At 42.7% G+C, this 11,638-nt stretch overlaps 1 protein-coding gene across 1 annotated transcript; it reads right to left on the bottom strand.

The window, feature by feature from the left end:
* Positions 1-676: 676 nt before the first annotated feature.
* Positions 677-4,300, bottom strand: LOC142385930 (C-type lectin domain family 9 member A-like). Its single transcript, XM_075472608.1, has 7 exons — positions 4,281-4,300; positions 4,099-4,208; positions 1,962-2,093; positions 1,755-1,883; positions 1,471-1,610; positions 1,295-1,401; positions 677-982 (listed from the first exon to the last, which is right to left on the bottom strand). Exons 1-7 carry the CDS (start codon positions 4,298-4,300, stop codon positions 802-804), a joined length of 819 nt encoding a protein of 272 aa, XP_075328723.1. The 3' UTR covers positions 677-801.
* Between the last annotated feature and the right edge of the window lie 7,338 nt (positions 4,301-11,638).

Raw genomic sequence — 11,638 nt, 5'->3', positions numbered from 1 at the left:
GACTACAAGCATGTGTTAAAGACATAAAGAACTGGATGACTCAAAACTTTTTGCTTATGAATTCAGATGAAGTTGTTGCCTTTGGAACTATATATATAAATAACTTCTCTTTTATGTTTGTGCTTCGATGAGATTTTTCTTGAATGTCAAAGTTCATAACCTGATTAACTTTTTTTCTAATCAGCATTTTATGAATTGGACCAACATGGATTTAAATTCATTTGACTTTGTTGGATTGTAACTCAGTTCTAAGTTTATATTTTGACTTCTTTAAAGATGATATTTGTTCTCATTTGGTGCTTTTCATAAAAGAAATGTAACTAAACTGAGATCCAGATGATCATATCTTCCAAATGCTGAAACTTTTTAGTCTCCTTCCACAGTTCATGACAAACAGCTCCTGGTGAGCTGCTTTGTTTCAGTTAATAAATCTAATAAAACATGTTTTTATCCTACCTTTTCCCACCTTTTAGAGCTCTCCAAACATTTTGATTTCATTGGCCAACCTCCAAATTCCAACCAACACCAAATGCAGCATGTGGGCTGAGGTGAATCAGCAGAGAGGTGTATGAGCAGAGGGTCACACAACACAGAAACTGACCCGGAGGCTAGAAAATGTCTTTATTTAAGATGCTTTTGACAAACACGGTGAGCACAGCAAAATCATCATATACTGCTTCACAAAGTATTCCATTTAATGCTCATCGTGATAAATATGCATCATTGTCCTGACGGTCAAAATCCCACATAATAGAGTGAGTAAAACCTACTTTTGTCTCAAATAAAGTTTATTAAAAATGACTAGTTTACCAGCGCAGGAGGAGCAGCTTTTTTGTCACAGACCCACTGCAGATGCTGAGCACAGAACTCACTACTCCATGACCGAACATTTAGCTGAAGGATCCCAGCTTGAAAGCTGTTAAAAGCTGCACATCTCTGAGTCCTGAAGGGGTTCCTCAGTGGGTGCCCACGCTGCCAGAAGCTGCACGAAAAGTCAGGCCAGTTCCAGGAAGGGAGGCAAGAGAGAAAGTTTAAGTTTAAAGACGCCACGTTAAGACACTTGTTAGATCAAAGTTTAAATCATGATCTGAATCTGTTTCACTGCTTTTATTGGCTGACGTGTCACAAATGACCTAATAAACCAGTTTTAGTTCCACATTCACCAACTGAAGAGTGAAATCACATGAAAAAGTCTTGAAGAGGCCCTTTTAAGCTGTAATCATGCTGAACTGGTGTGTGTTTTGTGGATAAATGACCTTTAAATTGTCATGTGACTTGGTCCTTAAACACCTACGTGGTCTGTGGTGATCTTCCGTCCGTCCACATCCACTTATCTGTGCCAGATGTTCGACTTAATCCAATCCAAAACTTTGAATTAGCTCCAAGCTTGTTGAGAAACCCCTGAGAAGAAGAAATAACTTCATGACTTTACATTCAAACTCACACAGTGCTACTGTAAAACTCACAGACCATTTCCTCCCAGCTGTCGATGATCACCAGGTCTGCTCCCTCTCTGGAGCACCGCCCTCTGCTGGTGCTCCAGATATTTGCTGTAGAGGAGAGGAGGTAACAGCTGCAGCCAAACTTCATCCATCCTTCAGGGCAGGTTGCTGAGGAAACACACGACTTCCATCACTGCATCTCGGAAGCTTTCATAACCAAATTATTTAAAGATAAAGTCCCTTGCTTTTCTCAAACAGTTCAGTTTAATAAATATGTGATCAGCAGTTCATCTATCTGAGGCAGATCCTCACCGGTCCTCTTTAACCTGCTCTCTAACCGGTCCCTCTCATCAGTCAGGTTCTGGTTTCTGATGAGGAGCTGGTTCCTCTCTGCCGTGTGATTGGCCAGATCTCTGGACAGCTGATTGAAGTCTCTGTCATCTGAGCGACAGGAAACAAGATCAGGAACGTTGCTGCAGAGGTCGCTCTTCTTCTTCTTCTCCTCTGAGTGATACTCACACAGCACAGCCACTGGTATGACTGAGGTCAGCAGGAGGAAACACAGCAGCCCCAAACAAACTGTGGCCACTTTAAAATGTGACCAGGTTTCAGTTTCCTCCTCAGCCACACAGTCTGTTCCCACGGCTTTGTCTCCAGCTGCTGTCAAGGAGGTTTCATGAGTTTATAGAAGAGATTATCACAAGAAGTACGATCGGGAAGAAGTAAACGACATTTATTACCCAAGAAAATGTTTTTTCACTGGTTTAATTCAAAGCTCTGACTTCACACATATTGAATATTTATGAGATTGTAGAAAGAAAACGTCAAAATGTACAGAAACATAAAGTGGTGTGAAAAAGAAAGTTCAACTCTTTAATTAAAGATAATCTGGTCCTCAGATGACACTGTGTCATTATCTACTGAACGAAAACTAAGTGAACCCCTGATCCAGCAGCAGTAGCAGCAGCTTCAGCAGCAGTAAGTTGAAGTAATGGTTTCCTGTGGGACGTTATCAGTCTCTCTCGGTTGTGGAGAAATCTTGGCCCACTCTTCTTTCCAGCGTTGCTTCAGCTCATTTAGGTTTACAGCATTGGTTTCTGCACAGCTCTCTGAAGGTCCCACCACAGCATCTCAGTCAGGCTGAGGTCTGGACTTTGACTGGACCATTGCAACACCTTGATTCTTTTCTTCTTCACACATTCTGTTGTAGATCTGCTGCTGTGTTTGGGATCTTTGTCCTGTTGATGAGCCAGTTTCAGCCCAGCTTTAGCTGTCGGACAGATATCCTCACATCTGACTCTAGAACACTTTGGTATCCAGAGGAGTTCATGGTGGACTCAATGACTGCAAGGTGCCCAGGTCCTGTGGCTGCAGAACAAGCCCAGATCATCAACCCTCCACCACCGTGCTTGACAGCTGGTATGAGGTGTTTGTGCTGATATGCTGTGTTTGGTTTCCTCCAAACGTGCTGCTGTGCATTTGAGCAAACATCTCCACTTTGGTCTGGTCTGTCCAAAGGACATTGTTCCAGAAGTCTTGTGGTTTGTTCAGATGCAGCTTTGCAAACCTAAGCTGTGCTGCCATGTTCTTTTTACAGAGAAGAGGCTTTCTCCAGCAGCCCTTCCAAACAAGCCATACTTATTCAGTCTTTTTCTAACTGCGCTGTCATGAACTTTAACCTTTAACATGCTAACTGAGGCCTGTAGAGTCTGAGATCTAGCTTTTGGGTTTCTGACCTTGGGGTGACCTTGCTGAGACGTCCACTCCTGGAAAGATTGACAGCTGTCCTGAATGTTTTCCACTTGTGAATAATCTTTCTCTCTGTAGAATGATGGACTCCAGATAGTTTGGAAATGGCCTTATAACCCTTCCCAGGTTGATGGGCAGCAACAACTGCTTCTCTGAGATCATTGCTGATGTCTTTCCTCCTTGGCATCGTGTTAACACACACCTGAATGCTGCAGAGCAGCAAACTGACAGAACTTCTGCTTTTATAGAGGTGCTCACACTGACTGATGATCAGTTAATCAGAGCATTGATCAGCAGCTCCTGGCTGCTACTTACCCTCTTAGTTCCTGTGGAAGCAGGAAGGGTTCACTTAGTTTTTCACACACTGCTTCTGTGTTTTGTTTCTGTTCAGTAAATAATGACACAGTTTGATATGTAATGTGTTTTATGACACATCACTACTGATATTAAATGTCTACAGTACAGTCTCTATAATTTATGACTTCCTTCTTGTGATGTTTGGATTAATTATTCATGATAACCACTCTGTAGTTGATGTTAAAAACAAAGAAATCAGCTGCCCTGATACATTCAGCCACAGATTGTTAGGAGGTAAAGACTTCTCATGGTTCAGGTTGAAAACGGCCTCATGTGGTTTAACTTCCACATGATATGTTCATTGTTATTTTTCTACTTTCAGTTCCGCAGATCTTTTTTTTTCTCTGTTAAATTTGATCATTTCTGACAACTACAGCTGATTGTTTATCAGGCTGAGCAGTTCAAACAGTCACATGCAGAGACTAATGTTGAGACTAATGTTACATGTCCTCAGGTTAGAGGAATTTCTTCTAAACACTTTTCTGTGTCTTCTTTTGCTTGTTTTAACCTCCACCTTAATTTTATAGTAAAGAGTTAAGCATAGTTCTACCAGTCTTCTGGGGCTCCTGGTGTTTACATCTGCCTCCAGTGGGACTCAGCTGCTCCACGTTGACATAAATCTCTTCTTCTGGCTCCATCACAGCAGCTCCTTCCTTCAGTCTGCTTACAGAGATGTGTCGTCTGTGCTAATATATGTCAGTCAGAGAGTAAAGGGGCCAAAGAGTCACGCACAGGTTTCTGTTCCCTAACATCTATTCTTATCAAATTTGAAGCCACATAGTCAAGTCAAGTCAAATAAGATGTATTTGTAGCACATTTTATGCACAGAACAATTCAAAGTGCTTCACATAAAATAAAAGTGGAAGAAGCATTAAGAATACATAAAATAATATAAAGAGAAACAAATAAAATAATTAAAATGATTAAAAAAAACATCTGGATAAGTTCAAAGATAGCGTGCAGATTTCATGCATAGACACGAGAAAATAAATGTTTTTAACCTGGATTTAAAAATGTCTACATTTGGTGAAAGTTTAATCTCCACTGGCAGTTTGTTCCACTTGTTTGCAGCATAACAGCTAAATGCTGCTTCTCCATGTTTAGTCTGGACTCTGGACTGGACCAGCTGACCTGACATACAAGAGAAAAGGTTTCTTGTGCGTTGTTGTATTCTTCAGTGAGGTCAAAGTGTTGTAATTGTATTTTATTCAACATCTGCTCAGGTTGTCTCCCAGCTTGTTTTCTGTCAAGATAAACAGGATGAGGGAAGATATTTCGGGTGTTTTTAGGTTTTAGCTCACACACGTGGCCTACACTGAATTCAGAAAGCTCATCGGACGTCTGTGTCAACACTTAAATTAATAATGTTTCATGTGATGGACGACGGTGCAAAAACAGTTAATGCTATTTATTAGACTTTAACCCCCAGGCAGGAAGAATACAGATTATTTTTCTGTGTAATAACATGTAAAAACATGCTCACCTCGTGTTGTGTGATGTACTTTATTAAGTACAGTTTACAGATTTCATGTGCAGAACTTTAAAAAGACAAAGATTTTTGCAGGATGTGAGAGATGATTAGAATATACAACATGATCTACAATAAGTTTTTAACTTTTCTCTGATGAACATAAAAAAAACAAAGGTTTTAGTTCATCATCTGCTGTTCTGGCTTCATGTTTAAAGGCTTCTTATCTGACAGTTGTTTCCTCTCAGCTCCAATCTGTCTGTTTATACCTAAAAATAGATTTTTAACAACTCCACTGAAGCCTCTGACTGTGTTGAACACGGGAAGATACCTGTTGAGTCAACGAGGAGCCCGGATATAATAAAACAGTTCTGGCTAAGGGGGGATGGTGATTCAGGCCCATTTGATTCAACAGTTATGAGATAAGATTGGACTCCGGTTCTTTGTAACCTTCACACAGATGCAGAGGATCTTATCATCTTTAGCCTTTCTCTGCATGTGAAAGAGAAAACAATATGAAATATAATGTTGGCAGGAGTGATGTCACGATCCGTTGAATAAAGGACCGTCTGATAATAATCTGAATGTTTAAAACAAATGAGATATTTAAAGTTAATGTTGTAGAATCTGCACAAACATCCTCCTGAGCAAGTTTCAGTGAATGTACAGATGGAGGAAAGATGTTCAGTGCATATTAATCCTGAACAGCACTACACTGTTATAGGAAAGAAGATCTTCAGCTCCTCTGCTAACACAGAGACTCACGAGTTAATTTCCCATCAGAATATTTCACATTTAAGCTTTTTTTCTGCTTTTAAATGCAAGTTTTTCAGTTTTTAAACTGAGAATCATTGAACAACTTTTACACTAAAAATATAAAAGTAGATTAAAGTCTTTTTAAGATCATTAAAATGATTCAATCTTTTTTCATTATGAAAAGGATCAGCTGGTTTCTCAGGTGATGACTCTAAAGGTCTAGAACACATAATCCAGCATGATGTCCGTACGAGGATAAGTCCTCTGTGGCAACATCTGGACGATGTTTCCATCCCAGTCCTCATTCCAGCAGTTCCTGAACCACCAGCTCAGACATTTGGCCGCCAGGTAGATCACTCCAGCACCGAGGAGGATCTTCAAGAAGCCGCCGCCGCCGCTGCCTCCACCTCCGCTTCCATTCCTTCTGTCTTCATAAAGATCTGGAAGCAGTAAGTAAATCAAAGTTCAAGCAGAGTTAAAAACTGACCTGTTGGTGTTTCCAGCTTCACATAAAACCCACTCAGACTGTAAAAGAGGAGCAAGCTAAATGATCTCTGATGGTCCCTCTTAGCTTTAATTTACAAATGTTTAGTTTCTTAAATCTTTAGCACCTAAATATCCTTGTGCAGCACAGCAGGATGGAAGTGACCGCTCTCTTTAGACATCCTGTTCAACTACATCACAAAATCCTCAAAAACTGTACTTGAGTCTCTTCGACCTGAATCCTCAGCATGTTGCTGCGTGTGGAGATGGACGTCCACTTTCAGCAGCTTCTTCGTGTCTTTCAGGAGGGAGGAGTGGTGGTCAGTTCCATCCTGGATGTTTCCACAGTCCTTTCACTTTCTACACTCCTCTCTAATGGCTTAGAATTAACGCCCACGGTGGGCTGTATGGGTCACCGAAACCTACATGCTCTCCACCGTCTCGTGATCTACAACCGTAGATTGTGACACATTTTCCTGTGAGACTGAGCTGTGATGAACACTCCACAGAGGTTTGGTTTCATTTCAGATTAAACATGTGCAGTGAAAGATGTTCAAAGACATCTTCTCACCAACCAACAGGAGATGACCGGATCCGTTGTGTTACACCAAAACAAATCTAAATGCTTCAGATGGAAGACAAACTCCTGCAGTGGCTTTAAATCGCAGCCATGAGCTCACAGCTGCAGCTGAATAAGAACTTCCTTTTCTGTCACCATGTTTATTGTATGCAATCTGCTAATCACACAGCGCCCCCGACTGGACTCCCTCTGTAACAGGCGTAGCTCACAGTAAAATGCCCACCTGCAGCACCTGAGCCCACCTTAAAAGGCCAATTCTCAACCTCACTGTGATCTGATTGTTTTCATTAGTTAAGCTGTTTAACCTGCTTCCAGAACTTCTTTAATCTGCATATTTGAACTTTTTTGCCATTTATTCGAGTTGTAAATCCATTCTTTATTGTGTTTCTTTGTTGGGTTTTTGTACCATGAAACATTTCCAGATTTTTCATTAGTTCGTGTTGCTTTCTGCCCACACAGTTTTGGGTCTCACCTGGAAGTAAACTTTGTATTTTAAACTTTGTTTAACCTGCATCTTTCTGCATTTTGAATTTCCCCCATTGGGGGATAAATAAAGTATTTTTCTATTTCTATTCTATCTGTGTCCTATCAGCGGTTTCTTGAAGCTTCGTGCAGTTCTTGAGGCTTCATAAAACTCTCTTTATTAACCAGGGTAAATATGTAAAACAAAAATTGCCATTAAAAATGCTTTTCAGTGACTGAGGAGCTGGTTACATCTTTCCATACATGAACAGACCATGTTGGGAACTTCCCCCTTACTGGACCCTTACCTTTGCAAGGCGGCTGCCAGACCCGCTCCCACCTGGAGTCCCAGAAACTCGGCCTCACAGCTCTTGGTTTCTTGGTTTTTTTAGACCTCTTCTTTCTCTGTTCGCCGTATTGAATCACGGGTCCACTGCCGTTTGCGTTGATGTTGAAACCGTTTGGCACGTGCTGGTCACTGATGAAGGGGTCGAAGTTAAGATTCAGGTGTCGGCTGAAGGCCTCTGGGAAGAATCCAAACTGATCGTTTTGCATCATGCTGAGCATGAGCTGAACGGAGGGGTCACCAAAGTGGTACATCTCCTCTGTATCCTGAAGCGTCTGTACGTCTCCGTAGTAACCCATCTGGGTGAGAAAGGTGCTGATGTCCAGCTATGGGTTCTGCAGAGCTTGGATCAGGTCAGAGCTGATTCCATGAGTTCCGTTGCGTCTGAACATCCCTGCGGTGGCTTCATCGTGCTCTGTGACGTACACCGTCTCCACCACCCGGGTCCTCACCTGGTAGCTGATGATGATGCGGTCTTTGTTGCAGTTATCGTAGGTACCTTCAAACCCATAATTTTCCCTCACATATGAAGGCAGGTTGGCAGATTCTGGATAGGTTTCTGTGCTCAGGTTGCCAACTTCAAAGTACGCAAACTGGAGAGGGAGACAGATGAATGACTTCATGTGAGTGAGGAGGCTGGTGGGGCAGAAAAACAGGCTCACAGACGATCAAATATCAATATTAGGTAGCTGTTAAAAATGTGCATCTTCACTGTTCTTACAACTATGTTGCATTTGCAAAAGACTGGGTGAATCATATGATATCTATCTTTATGTATAATGAAATAATATATACTTTTTTGTGCTTGAGAGCATATATTTTGGTGTCTGAAGTGAGCATCAACTCAAAGACCCTGATAAAACTCAACCCGGGGTCTAAAGGGAAGTCATTAACTGAGTGGTCATGAAACTGAGAAGTCCTTTTTCAGAAAAGAGTTGATGCGCATTCGAAGGGTCCCAAACCACCTTTCTGTGTAAGTTTGAGGTGTTACTCACATGACTGATCACATGATGCTGCTTCTACGTGTTCTACACTGAAAAAGCATAAAAACATCCGGCCGATATTTGCTGACGTGAAAAAATGAATCGTACAAGCTGAGATTTTCCACGTGGTGCTTTTGTCACACTCCTCCAGAGAAACAGAACGCATCTGTAAGCTGATCTTCATGTGTGGAAGTGGCGACCTGCTGTCTCTTGCTGACCTGTCTCTTGCTTTTGTGCTTCTTCGGTCTGTACAGTATGGGCAGAAGCTCCTCGACGTTTCCAAACCAGTGGAAGCCATAGACACCCGTCTCTGGTTGACACTCTGACACCAGCTGTGTGGACACCAGTTGTCTCATGTTAGCTGTGCTGCATTTATCTGCCTGACTCATACTGTAAGTCATTAAAAATCACAACCTTACCTTCATGACATCCACAAAGGTGTCGAGTTCACATGCCACACAGTGGTTGGCAAACCAAAACAGCAGCTGGAGGCCGTGACGTGGAAAAGGATGTCCGAACCCTGAACTCATCAGCTGCTCTAGAGTGCAGAGCTGCCACTGAACCATGGTGGGCCCGACACTCACACACACTCTGGTGTTTGGCCACAAGGTGCTTAGTTAGTAACAGTCTAGTTTAATCACTGGAGACGCAAATCAAGACAAAAAAAGACTTCACACACAGAGATGAGTCAGAGAGGACGGCAGTTATGTAGCAGAGTGGAATATGAAAACACTAAAATGTAGACATGCATTACATTCCCATCATTATCACTTATTGATCAGACAACTAAAAACTCACTTTGGAATGACTTTTAACAGATCTATCTGTAAAGAACGAGTCAGTCATCCTGCAAGACAATAAAAAAGATAAAAAGCTGGATAAATGTGTTGCTCTGAAGACTTTTTATGAGAGTGCATCACCTTTTATCGGTGTCAAAGTACTGAATAATTCAGCAGGTGATCACTGTGATCTCTTCTGATTGAAAACTGATTGACTCACTGTAACAAAAATATATTCATGTATTTCTTTTTTTATCATTACATTACATTACATTACATTACATTCCGGTCATTTTGCAGACGCTTTTATCCAAAGCGACTTACAATAAGTGCGTTCAACATCGGTAGGGAAAAGAACTTCAGGTCACAAGAAATCATAAGTGCATTTCCTTCCAAAACCAAACAGCTAAGAGCAAAACTAGTGCTAGAGTAAGTGCAATAAGTCAGGTACCTAGACAGATGGGAAGACAATTTAGGAAACAATAAGTGCGTAAGGAACTAGGACGAAGCAGGTGATGTCCTAAGAGGGCGGATCAGGGTAGTGTTTCCTGAAGAGATGGGTTTTCAGCCTGCGGCGAAAGATGGGCAGCAACTCAGCTGTCCTGATATCAGTCGGGAGATCGTTCCACCATCGGGGTGCCAGAACAGAGAAAAGCCGTGACCGTGTTGATTGTGCGCAGGGACCCCTGAGTGACGGGGCAGCCAGGCGCCTGGTGGCCGCTGAGCGAAGTGGTCGGGCGGGGGTGTAGGGCTTAACCATAGCCTGGAGGTATGAAGGAGCTGTTCCTTCCACTGCCCTGTAGGCCAGCACCAGAGTCTTAAACTGGGAGCCAGTGTAGAGAGTGGAGAAGGGGAGTGGTGTGGGAGAACTTGGGGAGGTTGAACACCAGACGAGCAGCTGCTTTCTGCACCAGCTCCAAAGGTCTGATGGCAGAAGCCGGGGCGCCAGTAAGGAGGGAGTTGCAGTAGTCCAGGCGGGAGATGACAAGAGCCTGGATGAGCACCTGTGCTGCCTTGTCGGTGAGGAAGGGGCGAATCCTCTGGATGTTGTAGAGGAGGAATCGGCAGGAACGGGTCACTGATGCGATGTTTGGCGAGAACGACAGTTGGTCGTCCAGGGTCACACCCAGATTCCACGCGGTCCGGGTTGATGTCACTACGGAGTCATCCATGGTGATGGCCAGATCTCGGAACGGGCAGCCCTTCCCCGGGAGAAACACCAGCTCAGTCTTGTCCAGGTTGAGCTTAAGGTGGTGCATCGACATCCACCCCGAGATGTCTGCCAGGCACGCAGCAATGCGTGCTTCCACTTGGGTGTCAGAAGGGGGAAAAGACAGAATCAGCTGGGTGTCATCTGCATAGCTGTGGTAGGAAAAGTTATGGGAGTGGATGACAGAACCAAGAGATGATGTGTAGAGGGAGAAAAGAAGAGGACCCAAGACCGAACCTTGGGGAACCCCAGTTCAGCAGTAAGTAAGACGGTTAGGTGCCATGGTTTGGCCCATTTAAATTAACAAATTAGTCGAGTTGCATCATATTCTTGCAACAACAGTTTTTGGTCAATAATTACGAATAAGAAGTTTGAGATTATTACGTTCATAGTTCATACGCACGAAAACGTACTTCCGTTATGTGCAAGAAATGAATAGGAAAAAAACGTAAACACTAAAACACCTACGTTAAAAATGAGACTGGACTGTTATGATAAAGGCTGCTGCTGCTTTTAGTGTTTGTTTACCGTCTCTGCTGCTGGTATGTCGCAGGAATCCGCTCCTCTTCCTCATTTTCTACAACGGAACTCGATAACAACAAGAACGTCAGCGCCACCCCCGAACCTGTGCAACCGGAGGCGGCAGCAAAACCAGAGAGGCAGCCGGTGAGCAGTAGGACGTGAAGTCATGGACTGTTTGTTGCCCTATGTCGGTGTTGGCAGTCGTTAGCTTAGTGGGGGGTCGGTCGCTCGGCAACATGTGGCTCGGCCATTATCCCTTAAATAACATGTGGCTAGTTTACTTATCTTCTAAATGTTTATTTATTTACAAGTATAAGTGTTAAATTACAATAACTGTTGAAATACATGAAGTGGTTAATATATATATATATTAATTAAAGCAATACAATGTAACTTCTCAAAAAGCCCACTATGGAGCTCCCCCTACAGGCTTGGAGGTAATGTACGGTTACACTGTCGTAAATACAACACCCTTTCGCTTTCACGTTTCACGTTTGTTGA

This window comes from Odontesthes bonariensis, chromosome 8, assembly GCF_027942865.1.
Source record: "Odontesthes bonariensis isolate fOdoBon6 chromosome 8, fOdoBon6.hap1, whole genome shotgun sequence".
Lineage (NCBI taxonomy): Eukaryota > Metazoa > Chordata > Actinopteri > Atheriniformes > Atherinopsidae > Odontesthes > Odontesthes bonariensis.
Note: the sequence above shows the minus strand (reverse complement) of the source record. Positions and strands in the feature narration are given on the sequence as shown.

What these genes read in the sequence shown, in the direction of transcription:
- LOC142385930 (XM_075472608.1), bottom strand. Translation starts at nt 4,300, where the DNA reads ATGTTAGGGAACAGAAACCT. An exon ending in ATGTTAGGGAACAGAAACCT is followed by an intron (nt 4,209 to 4,280) that starts GTGCGTGACTCT and finishes CTCTGTAAGCAG; the next exon opens with ACTGAAGGAAGGAGCTGCTG. An exon ending in TCGACAGCTGGGAGGAAATG is followed by an intron (nt 1,402 to 1,470) that starts GTCTGTGAGTTT and finishes TCTTCTTCTCAG; the next exon opens with GGGTTTCTCAACAAGCTTGG.